This window comes from Mustela nigripes, chromosome 1, assembly GCF_022355385.1.
Source record: "Mustela nigripes isolate SB6536 chromosome 1, MUSNIG.SB6536, whole genome shotgun sequence".
NCBI lineage: Eukaryota > Metazoa > Chordata > Mammalia > Carnivora > Mustelidae > Mustela > Mustela nigripes.
Genome location: NC_081557.1, coordinates 135,750,750 through 135,763,964, shown reverse-complemented (window position 1 = coordinate 135,763,964; position 13,215 = coordinate 135,750,750). Strand labels below are relative to the sequence as shown.

Sequence of the window (13,215 nt, the reverse complement as noted above, 5' to 3'; positions counted from 1 at the left end):
TATATTGAAAGAAAAAAAAATAAAAGCTAGTTTGGAAAACTAAAAAAAAAAAAAAAAAGAAAGTTGCTTATTTACTTGCATGATGAAGTAAGAGAGAGCTAAGACATATAAATATGTATTTTTAAAAAATAAAAGTATCTAAAGTTTTAGTTCACTAAATCTTTAAGAATGGTTTATTTTTTCTATCTTGGACATTTTAATGCCCACCAAAGAGGTCCCTCCCTTTCTCTCTTTTTTCCATCTTTTGCTCTTTGTTTCCTTCTCTCTCCCTCTGAACCATTTGTGTGCGTGTGTGTGTGTGTGTGTGTGTGTGTGTGTGAAGTCCTTAGCTTTGAGCCTTGAGCCCTGTATATGGTTGTGAATTTACCATTCTTCATTTCTTTACAGTGAGGAGTATTAATGATATTGGTAGAAATATAGGACAAATAAACTTAAGTTACACTAATGCAGTAGGTTTACCAGTAGCTCCAAGAACATTAATGGAATGATGTGAAAGACTGATAAATGTACATGGAAGTGTGAATAGTGTGACTTATTTGAGAATCATCTAGGAAGAGTGTAGGGGTTTATAAAATGAAATCTGGTTGTGTCTTGGTTTTAATAGTGAAAGGAGAGTTGTAAAATTGCATAGTCCCTTGAAGTTTGCCTTATTGTTTTCTTTTGTTAGAAATTGCTAATGAATAGGACCAATCAGAGGTATTCGGTTATATCACTCTAATTCTTTATTTCTTATCAGTTTACTCTCCAAGCTGTTTTGGATCTGCATTTTATAGAGATATTCCTTAAGTGTTTAATCTTGAAAGGAATAGCGACCTGGTTCAAACTTAAATATTTAAGGTTATAGCTTTTATGGTCTATGATAAGTGGGGCCTTGAGTCCAAAAGGGCAGGTTTCTAATAGGCTAGTAATAAGCAGACTGCAGATATTGTTGCCTTTCCATTAATAATATAGGAAATTGTTTTTATCTATCAGAAGATGAGCAGCATTAAAATGCATGCATTTTTAATTCCCTTGAAACAATATAAACTGCTAATTTTTATGATACTTTCTGGCTGGCAAACATCTTGTAATCCATTATTATTTATTTTTTAAAGACTTTATTTATTTATTTGACAGAGAGAAATCACAAGTAGATGGAGAGGCAGACAGAGAGAGAGAGGGAAGCAGGCTCTCCGCTGAGCAGAGAGCCCGATGCGGGACTCGATCCCAGGACCCTGAGATCATGACCTGAGCCGAAGGCAGCAGCCCAACCCACTGAGCCACCCAGGCGCCCTTGTAATCCATTATTATAGTTACCTATTTTATATGCCAAATATATAAATTAAATTTGTATGGGAAATCTGAATTACTCATTGTACAGTTGGTGCATACTCATCATGAAAAACTCCATATAGGAATAAAGTTGTTTTTAAGGTGATGGCATGAAAATGTTTCTTTTAGTTTAGAATTATTTTCATTGCCATTTCTTGTTCTTTTAGGATCAGTCAAGAGATATATCCTTATGCACTGCTAATATAAAGAAAGAATATGATCCTTTACAGTCCTGGCACTCTTCTGACTAAAACCCTATTATTCATTGCCAGACCACATCCCAGAAAGAAGGAAGGGAAAAAAAGGGAAAGCTGCCCAGCCCTGGGATTGAATAGATTTCTGGACAGTGCTGTCTGAAAGCCAGGCCTGTGTCCTTCCCACAGCTTTCAGGTCTTTTTAGCATTAAGTCATCTAAAAGGATACCCACTAATGCTGCTTTACCTGTCTGCCATTATAATCTCTTGCATCCTACATACTGTCAGGATTCTCCCCCAAGCAAAGATGGAGAACAGGTCATCATTACCGTCTCCAGGTCTCCATCGTCCTTTTATGCCAGTAAAGGCATAAAAAAAAAAAGTTAAAGCAGTTTGCTTTTTTAAAAAATTTCTTTGCAGTGTACCAGAATTCATTGCTTATGCACCACACTCAGTGCTCCATGCAAAACGTGCCTTCCTTAATACCCACCACCAGCCTCAGCCAACTTCCCACCCCCCACCCCTTCAAAACCCTCAGATTGTTTTTCAGAGTCCATAGTCTCTCATGGTTCACCTCCCCTTCCAATTTCCCTCGACTCTTTTCTCCTCTCCATTTCCCCATGTCCTCCGTTTATTTCTTACTCTCCACAAATCAGTGAAACCATATGATAATTGACTCTCTCTGCTTGACTTATTTCACTCAGCATACTCTCTTCCAGTCTTGTCCATGTTGCTACAAAAGTTGGGTATTCATCCTTTCTGATGGAGGCATAATACTCCATAGTGTATATGGACCACTTCTTCCTTATCTATTCATCCGTTGAAGGGCATTTTGGTTCCTTCCACAGTTTGGTGACCGAGGCCATTGCTGCTATGAACACTGGGGTATAGATGGCTCTTCTTTTCATTACATCTGTATCTTTGGGGTAAATACCCAGTAGTGCAATTGCAGGGTGTTAGGGAAGCTCTATTTTTAATTTCTTAAGGAATCTCCACACTGTTTAGGAGATCTTTTTGAGAATGTCCAAGTTGAAGTGGATATTTTTCTCTTCATAGTGGATATTTTTTCTTCAATAATACACATTAGTAGTGTGTACTATTGTTCTCTCTTAGGAGGCCCTGTTTTTCTTGTGGCTCTCATTTTTTAAATGTATTTTTTTCTATTTGATCTAATTTTAGGATTTACTTTCCTTTCTGATTTCTGAACTGCTTAGTTTAACTCTTCCCCTGGTATAGTCACTGGTCTATATTTGCAGTTTCTCTTAAACTGGTTTTTCTGTAGTCCCATGAACTTTTTGCTTACTTAGTACTTCGTCAACCATCAATCCTAATATTCTCCAGTAAATTTTCCCCAGTAAATATATCAAGTAACATAATAAAATTAGAGAAAATACAAAATAAAATATCTAGAAATAAAAGGGCATCTGAGGATTAGAGTCTTCCTTATTACATAAAAGTGTATGTGTACTCACACATGAACACATGTACAGTCTATGTTCACAAATTTAAAAGTTTTCAGTGTTACTACATATATAGTACGTGTGTGGTCCATGGATGTCCATGGATGCACATTTGTGTGGACACTTTAGGGATGGAAGGCCAGTTTCACTGTGCATGGGGTCTGAATACTAGAAACTTTACATTCCTTTAAACACTTTTTTCATTAACTTCACTTTTACAATTGAAATAAGGTTCTTATTAGTTACCTACAGCATTAATCTCTTGGTTCCTGATAATTTTCTGAGATTCCTGACAGAATATACTTTCTACATGTGCTTTCTTACACATACAATTCTTGGCTAAAATATTGTCCACACGCAAAAAATAGTAATTTTGCCATTTCCTCCCCAATTATTCATGGTCTCCTTTATTCATCTCCCTGTAAACTTTCCCTAGTTCAGTGGATGGTACCAGACATAGATCATCTGGCAGCCCAAGCCAGAACTCTGGAGGACATTCTCACCTCATTCCTCCCTCATTTTCTCCAGCTAATCAGTCCTACTGCCTTCTTGGAATCTTGCCTTCCTACAGTGAATCTCCTGGTCCTGGGAGCCTCATCTTTTGTCTGAATTGTTGAAATGCCTCTTATTCACCTCTTGTCCATATTCTTATATCTCTTTAGTTCTCTGGGTATGCTGCTGTTAAGTGGCTTTTGAATATGCAAAGCTCATTTTGCTTATTTTTAGGATAAAGGCTAATCTCCTTTCCATTAGGTCATTTCAAATATTTTTCTTGTCTCTTCCCTGAGTCTTTTCTCTAGGTATTACCCCTGCAGTCTAGATCTCACCTCCAATTCATTTAGCTCCAGTCATCATGGTATGCTTGCCTCCTGTCTCTTCCTCCAGTCAGAATGCTCCTAACTGCCTCCCAGTTCAATTCTAGCCATATTTAGGATTCGGCTCCTACTTAAAGACTTCCTTGTCTCCCAGGACTCCACATGGCAAATGCTTCGTTGGATCCTGGTCTTTGTGTCTTACTCCTATAATCATTAGTAATTTGGCATTTCCCACACTGGGGTGTAGAAGCTTCTGTGGGATTGGAGTTGAGTTTTCCTTCAGGGTTTTCTGAATCTGGTGTAAATTAAATGCTCAATAAATAGTTGTTTCTGTGTGAATGAATGAGTCACTGTTAACACGTGAAAGGCACCGTTCCAGATGTTATGGCCCCAGAAAAGGAAGCACAGACTACACACATGAATATCTGAGCCTCTGGGGCATCATGCAGACAACATCATTTGGTTAGGAAGTATATTTCAAACTTAAAGGATGCTAGAGAACTTCTAGAATAGAGATGCCTACCTTGGGCTGCACACTGCAGGAGGAAGGCTCCTTGGAGTTGGTGTTTATGTTTCATTTTAAAGGATGATTCAGACTCGGCTAGGCAGTTACTATTGAAATGTACTTTAAAATACTTCAGTAATTAATCTCACATTATCTCTCAGATGATTTAGTGTTCTTTTTAACATTTCCTCATCTTAAAATCATTTAACTTCTTATTTCATAATTTTAAAAATAATTATAAACCTATATTTTGCTTATTATATTTAAAAGTTTAAGGGATTTAAATATAGGTTAATTAAGTTAGTATTAAGTTGATTAGATACAGTTGTATTTCTTCCCCTAATCTAGAATTTGTCAAGATTCTTTGTGAACAGATTTATGAAGTAGAAATTATTGTTCATCTCTATCTGTGTTTTCCTTAGCCTTAATAAAATTATAAATGTTCTCCTATAGAATATGGAGAAAGGAAAGTTCTCAGTCTTTGGTGTTGGGTGGATATTACAGACATTTGGTGAGGAAAGTAGCTGTAGATGGACATGCAGGCAGCGGTAAACTCAATGTTATTAGACGGTTCAGAATTTGTAATAATTGCTTAACAAGACACAATCCAAGTAGCATTTATACAATTCACACCCAATTTTCTACTCTGGAGGAATGAAGGTATATGTGAATTACTTGTTTCAGAAGTGAGATCGATTGTATGATAAAGGACTTAGAAATTTAACTACTTTATTATTGTTATTTCTTATTTTGGCAAAAAAATCACATAATAAGACATCTACCCTATTGGCAAATCTCTAAGTGCATGGTACAGTACCGTTAACTCTGTGCACATCTGGGTACAGCAGATATCTGGAACGTCTTCATCTTGGGACAACCTGGCTGGAAAACCTGGAAGGGGCTGCCTTCGGCTCAGGTCCTGATCATGGGGTCCTGGGACTGAGTTCCACATCGGGCTCCTTGCTCAGCAGGAAGCCTGCTTCTCCCTCTGTCTGCCTCTGTCTCTGTCTCTGTCTCTCTCTCTTTCTCTGAAAAATAAAAATTAAAATCTTTTTTTTTTTAATTTTTATTTATTTTTTATTTTTTTATATTTTTTTATTAAACCTTTTTTTTTTAAAGATTTTATTTATTTATTTGACAGAGAGAGATCACAAGTAGATGGAGAGAGAGGCAGGCAGAGAGAGAGAGAGGGAAGCAGGCTCCCTGCTGAGCAGAGAGCCCGATATGGGACTCGATCCCAGGACCCTGAGATCGTGACTTGAGCCGAAGTCAGCGGCTTAACCCACTGAGCCACCCAGGCGCCCAAAATTAAAATCTTTAATAAAAACAAATAGAACTTGGTCTTGCAGTTTAGAGTTTGGACTAAAACTCTATACCCACTGAATGGCAGCTCTTCATTTCTTTCTGCCCCCAGCCCCTGGCAGTCAGCATTCCACTTTATACTTCTATGAGTTTGAGTACATTAGAAACCTTATGTAAGTGGAATCATGCAGTATTTGTCTTTCTGTAACTGGCTTATCTCACTCAGTGTCATGTCCTCTGGGTTTATCTGGATTGTAGCATATGCCAGTTTTCCTTCTAGTTTTAAGGACAAATAATATTCTATTTTATGTATTACCACAGTTTATCTCTTCATCCACTGATGGATGCTCAGGATGTTTCTGTCTCTTGTCTAATATGAATAATGCTGCAATGGAAATGAGAGTGCAAATATCGCTTCCAGATCCTGTCTTCAATTCTTTTGAATAAATACCCAGAAATGAGGGGACCATTGGATCATTTGGGAATTATATTTATAATTTTTGAGGAAATCCTACACTGTTTTCTGTAGTGGCTGTACCATTTTATGTTCTTACCAACAAAACACAAAGGCTCTATTTCTATTTCTTTGCCAACATTTCTTATTTTCTGTTTTTTTGTTTCTTTGTTGATAAGTGCCATCCTAACAGGTGTGAGGTGATATCTCATTGTGGCTTTGATTTGCATTTCCCTGATGACTAGTGATGTAGAACATTTTTTTTTCATTTTTTTTCATGTTTTTTTCAGACAGCCCTTTGTGTGTCTTCTTTGCCCATTTTCATTTTAATTAATTAATTAATTAATTACTCAAACTGCTTCATATTTTACTTATTTTTTTCAGTGTTCCAAGATTCATTGTTTATGCACCACACCCAATACTCTTTTCCCATTTTAATTTTTATTTTTATTTATTTTTATTTTTTTAAAGATTTTATCTATTTATTTGACACACAGAGAGAGATCACCAGTAGGCAAAGAGGCAGGCAGAGAGAGAGGAGGAAGCAGGCTCCCTGCTGAGCAGAGAGCCCGATGTCGGGCTCGATCCCAGGACCCTGGGATCAAGACCTGAGCTGAAGGCAGCAGCTTTAACCCACTGAGCCACCCAGGTGCCCCTTTGCCCATTTTGAAATTGGGTTATTTTGCTTTTTGCTATTGATTCATGGGAGCACCTAATATATTCTGAATACTAACCCCTCATGAGATATATAGTTTATAAATATTTTCTCCATTCAGAAGGTTTCCTTTCACTCTGTTGATTGCTTCCTTTGGCGTAGAGAAGCTTTTTTAGCTGATGTAGTCCCACTTGTCCATTTTTGCTTTTATTTCCTATGCTTTTGGTGTCATATCCAAAAAATCATTGCCAGGACTATTGTCACAAAATTTCTTACCTGTTCTCTTCTAGAATTTTTAAAGTTTTAGGATGTACACTTAAGTCTTTAATTCATCTTATGTTGATTTTTGTGTCTGATATAAAATAAGGGTCCAAATACATTCTTCTTTATGTATATTCTAGTTTCTCCAACACCATTTTCTGGAGAGACTATGCTTTCCCCAGTGAGTAGTCTTGGCACTCTTATTGCAGATAACTTGACCATACATACATGGATTTGTTTTTGGGTTCTCTCTTTTCTTCTCTTGGTCTATATGTTTGTCATAGGCTAGTATCATACTATTTTGAATATTATAGCTTTGTGACATGTTTTGAAATCAAAATTGGGAACCAGCTTCTTTTTCTTTTTTTTTTTCCCAACGAATGTTTGGATATTGTTGGTTTGTGGTTTTATGTGAATTTTAGGATTTTTTTTCTTTCTGCAAGAAATGCCACTGAGATTTTGATTGAATTGTTTTGAATCTGTGGATTGCTTTGGGTAATATAGGTATTTTAACAATATTAAGTCTTCGAATCATGAACACAGCCCATCATTCCATTGGTTTGTGTTATTTTTAATTTCTTTCAGCAATGTTTTGCCATTTTCAGTATACAAGTCTTTTGCTTCATTGGTTAATTTATTGCCAAGTATTTTATTCTTTTTTGATGATAGTATGAGCAGGATTGTTTTCTTAACTTCCTTTTGAAATTGTTTGTTGCTGGTGTATAGAAATACAACTGATTTTTTGCTGTTGATTTTATATCCTGCAACTTTACTGAATTTTTTTATTTGTTCTAACAGTTTTATGTGTATGTGTGGAACGTTTATGATTTTATACATTTAAGATCATGTCACCTGCCTACAGAGATAGAAGTTTAACTTCTGACATATATTTACTTTTAGAGTAGTTCTTACTAGGGCAGTGATAATAAGTAGCCACTGTATAATTCTTTATAGTTTTTTTTCCTCCTAAATATGACTAAGTTTTGTAGTTCAAAGATGTATTCAAACACTTTAGACCACAATTTTCCTACCTGTGGAAAAGGTATCTAAGGGTTAAAAAGAAGATTCAGGGCATAGTAACATTTGATTCCCACAAAGCAACTTTATTAAGTATATGTTAATAAGAAGGGCATTTAACAAGAGCAAACTGAAGCTGAAGCTTTTGAGATTTACTTGTATGACATAATTAGTAGGTGGTAATGCCATGATTAAAACTTGTGTTTTCTCATCCACAGACTTCGCTGAGTAAATGAACAGCCTATGCATTTTAACTTCTTAGTGCTACTTTTTTCTTGCTGATTTTTCTTTAGTTCCTTTAATATTAAACTTTGCTTTGTATATCTGAGCATTGACAACCTATGGCTGGGAAAAGTACTGAAATATCTTTTGTAGTAGGGATCAGGTAGCCTGGGACAGCCACATTTACTGAGGTAAATGCAGAAATAATTATAAGCATTGTAAACAAATGCTATATAATAGATTTACTTAATATTTGAGTTATATGCTGACTCTATTTATTTTTCATTTTATAGAGTTTTATCTTTATCAGGACAGTATTGTTTATATACTTCTGTGGATTAAACATATTTAATTGCTTTAATTCCACTTTAGTAAATCCAGTACTTATATTCTTTGTGGCTTAGTGTACTTTTCAATCATTAAATAATTTATTTTTAGACTGCTATAAATTACAGTATTTTTCACTGAAACACTCAACTCCCAAATGATTATATAGCATCCTAACTGATCCTACTCAGAAGCATATTGTTTGCATTAATAAAGTCTTAATACATTTTTATTTTTCTAAGGGTTTTTGCAATGTTACATTTATCAAGAGCCCTTAGATGATTCATGGGAAATGCTGAATTCTGTGTTTTTGACCTTGAGCATTTTCATTTTGTTCTAAAGTTGCTTTTATCTGCCTATTCATCAGAATAAACACTGCTATTTCTACTTGAAATGTGTTTTGTTGTGCAAACTTAATATCTGTGTTTTCAAATAAATATTTATATCATATCAGACTTTTTACAACTCAATTTTATTTTCAAAATCATCATCTTTCTTTCTTCATTTAACTTAAGACATGTAAAACTATTTTTTATTTATGGAGGATTTGATGAGACAAGAATTCACCTACTGATAGCTATGACTCTGTAATATGGTAATATCTCAGTCTGATTTCAGTCTCCTTCAGGGGGAAAGAAGTCATATTAAGTGAAGGTTATAAAGATGACAGTTTGCAGTGGAAGAATCATTCTTGAATTCAGGACACTTAAACCAACCTATGTTCATGGGGCACATGCTATGTCTTACAAAAACAACAGGAAAACCCATTATAGAATGGTTCTGACCACTAACCTTGGCTAAACCAATAAGCTAATTACGCTCTGTCTATCGCTTTGTTGAAATGGCCCTAGAGATATCAAACACACAGATCTTGAGACTGTGTAGCTGATAATTTGCTATTTTAGATGACTGATAATTACTTCTAAGATATTAGACAGCCTTAGTAAGAGGAAAACACAATTGTTTTTCCAGTAATTTCTACTTAAGATCAACAGAAATGAGAGAGTAAATCAATGTCCACATCTACTTGGAAAATTTTAATCTTCCTTTAAGGTTTTAATCTTTTAATTTTTTCAGGTTATTTTGAGAAAAGTTTTCATTGTGTATGGCATTTTGGTATCACCTTTATTGATTATATTCTGGTTATTATTTAATATTTCTGTTTTTCAACTTTGGTGTGGTATTTGCTATGAAACTTAGCTTCACTTTACATTGAAAAATAATAATTTTGTTTCATATGATTCCCTAGCCACATGAACCAGATACCCACTGGCCTGAATATGAGTATGGGTGACCTACTAATTTTTTGGGAATGAATGAGGAAATTCTCCATGAGGAAGAACTTTATGAATGCCAGATTATTTATCTTATAGTTTTGTTTTATGGTTGGCCCTAATGATACCATTAAGTATGCAAAAATCCTAGTTATATAAACATAAAATGAATTTACTTGGAAAAGTCTTTTCTAGAACAGAAATACATATTTTCATCAACACCAAAAGACTCAGGGCCTTAGTATGTCCATGTCTTTCATAAAAATTAAAGAATGATATTATCTTTTTAAGGAAATTTGGTTAACTCACCTCTTTAAAATAGCAAATACATGTATTTTTTTTTCCTTTAGCATGTGGAGAAACCCTACAAGAATCCAATGGCAACCTTTCCTCTCCAGGATTTCCAAATGGCTACCCTTCTTATACACACTGCATCTGGAGAATTTCAGTGACCCCAGGGGAGAAGGTAGTTTATATCATCGAGAGTTCTCATTTAGTGTTATATAAAGTGTTAAATATATAAAGGTTTATTTTTAATTTGCTTTATTTTTTTTTATTTGTTTTTTTCAAATATGAGACTAAAAAATCTCAGAAAAGTTATAATGAAAATTGCTCAAACTCTGGAAATTTTTTTGAAAAATGTGATTTAAAAAGAAATAATAAATGCTCTAAAAAGATTGAAATAATGTTCTCAGGCACAATGGAATTAAGTTAAAATAAGTGTCACATAGATAACCAGAAAAATCCCACATATTCCAGTTAAGAAATATACATAAAATATCCAGTTTAGCTAAGAAGCAATTATAGTGAAGATTAGAAATAATTTTCAGCTATAATATAAAGAAATACTGAATAGCAACTCTGTAAGATGCAATGAAAGCAATACTTGGAAGGAAATTCAGAACTTAAATACTCACATTAACAACTAAAAAAAATGCCCTAAACTAATGAGTTAGACATTCTTATTGAATGGCTATTAAAGGTATAGTAAAATAAATGTAAAGATACGTAATAGAGGAAGTAAGAAATAATAGTTAAGTTAAGGAGATCAAAATAACATGGTACAAAGTATGAACAAAGTTGGTACTTCGAAAAAACTTAGAAATATAAGAAAATGGATGTAAACAGATCAAGAAAGAAAAAGAATAACAGGAAAAGCACAATTATCTATCACTAGAATGAAAAGGTTATTATAACCAAGATGCACTAGACACAAAAATGAGAATAAAAGAATATTGTCAACATTATGCCAGTAACTAAAAAAATGTAGATGAAATGGGAAAACTCTTACAAAATATTACTGAGTTCTTACTTGAGAAGAAAAAAAAAAGCTTGGTTACTCCTATAACAACTAAAGAAAATGAACTACTGTTTAATTGAATTATTAGATATTTTTCAGCAATGAAAATTCAAGCTCACATGGCTTAATTAGTGAGTTCTAGCCAACATTCAAATAAGGACTAAGAATAATCCTATATAAACTCTTCCAAGGAATAAAAAAGAAGATCCACTTTCCTATTTATATGGCTAGCAAAACCTTGATAGCATTCCTGACAAGGGAAGTATAAAAAAGGAAAAGTATAATCCAAGCTAAAACTTGAATATGGAAGTAAAATCCTCAAACCAAACCAAAGCTTCGCATGCACATATGTAGACACAAATACCATTAAATGTGCATCTCAATTAAATCAAGAAAAAATATCTATAACTGATTTAACAACAACAAACTCTGAACAAACTAGAAATAGGTACCTTCTTAATCTTCAAAAGCAGATCAACAAAAATTATTACAAATATTATTCTTGGGAAAATTCTGTAAGTATTTCTTTCTACCACACCACTTTCTTTTTGGTGGAAATCATGGCATATTAAGGCAAGAAAATGTAATTAAACATAGTAAGGATTAAAAAAGAAGAAAATTCCCTTCAGCATATTTGGTTTCTTGGTTAAAGTGTTTATTATTAAGAAAGAAAATGAATGACTCCATTAACTTTTGAATTCTGTCTTGAACGCTAAACTTAAAAGTTTTTCCAGAACAAGATTATATTGATATTAATCTTTATTTTTACTACTTATTAAATGGTTTTTGTTCTTTGCTTACGACTTATTCATCTGGTATGATTCAATTATACTTAGAATTTTGTTGAGAATGCATTTGAAGTTAAGGAAAGTTTAATATTCCTGATAATTGAATGTTGTTAGGAGAATCATGGGTGTGGAGCTGTCCAGGGTGTTCCGATACTCAATGTGAAAGCTGAATGAAATGTTTGTGTAACATGTATAGTTTTTAAACATAAAAAGGTACAATTGACTTAGAATAATACATGAATGCATATATAATTCTTTATATAGTCATTTTTAATTTAAGAATAAAAGTTTATGTTGAAATGTAGTTATAGATGTTGATCAGTTTCTATATGAATTTTTGAACAAGCTAATGAGAATATTTTATGAAAACCATTCTTAAAAAGATACTGAAGAGATATAAAAGCTGATAAAAAACTATACATGGTTTTGAAATTAAAATTATTGAATATGAAGAGTTTTGAACAAGATTAATAAAAATTACATCCATTCATAAGACCAAGATAATACAGGAAAAAAAATGGTTCTTCCTATCCAATTGCAGTGACCAGACCATCAGTATTCAAAGTTTATTCACTTTTCTTGTATGTATGATTACCAATATAACTGTAGCTTCCAAAATGTTATAAATAGGAAGAAATCAACACATCTGTCATATTTTTAAATTATTTTTATTATTTTTATGTATGATGATGAGCAAATAAATTGAATTAAGTGGTCAGTGAACAATATCAACTAATTTTTTTCATTCTTGTGATTTTACTAGTTTCTTTTTGTTTTAAACTTGGGTTTATTCTGTTGTTCTTAGTTGGCAGTTTAACTCATTAATTCTAATACAAACCCGTAAGGCTATAAATTTCCTCCTAAGAACCACTTTTATCTGAATTTAACCAGCTTGACATACAGTGTTTTTGCTATTTTTCAATTTTAATTACCTGCTTTGTCTCTTATTATTTCTTCTCAACCAACATATTTTTTAGTAATATATATTTTCTTATTTGCAAAGATACATTTTTCCCCCCAATCATCCTTTTCTTGTTAATTTCTCCTTGAGTCAGTTCTTGTGAGAGACTGTACTCTGTAAGATTTCTGTCTTTGAAATATTTTGAGGCTGGCAGTATGACCTTGGAGCTGACCAGTCTTCATAAAGAATATCATCGCTTTAAAGATGGGGCACCTGGGTGGCACAGTTAAATGTCTGACTCTTGGTTTTGGCTCACGCCATGATCTCAGAGTCTTGAGACTGAGTTCTGTGTCTTGCTCTGAGCTGGGCCTGGAACCTGTTTAGGATTCTCTCTTTTTCCTCTCCCTCTGCCCCGACTCCACTCTCTCT

General features: G+C 33.7%; 1 protein-coding gene across 2 annotated transcripts in view; it reads left to right on the top strand.

Annotated features, from left to right (window-relative positions):
* Positions 1-13,215, top strand: part of TLL1 (tolloid like 1) — a 213,074-nt gene that overhangs the window by 122,953 nt on the left and 76,906 nt on the right. For both annotated transcript variants that reach the window (XM_059374212.1, XM_059374213.1), the window contains one exon: positions 10,148-10,263. In XM_059374212.1, coding sequence (XP_059230195.1) covers positions 10,148-10,263 — 116 coding nt within the window. The remainder of the gene's footprint in view (positions 1-10,147; positions 10,264-13,215) is intronic.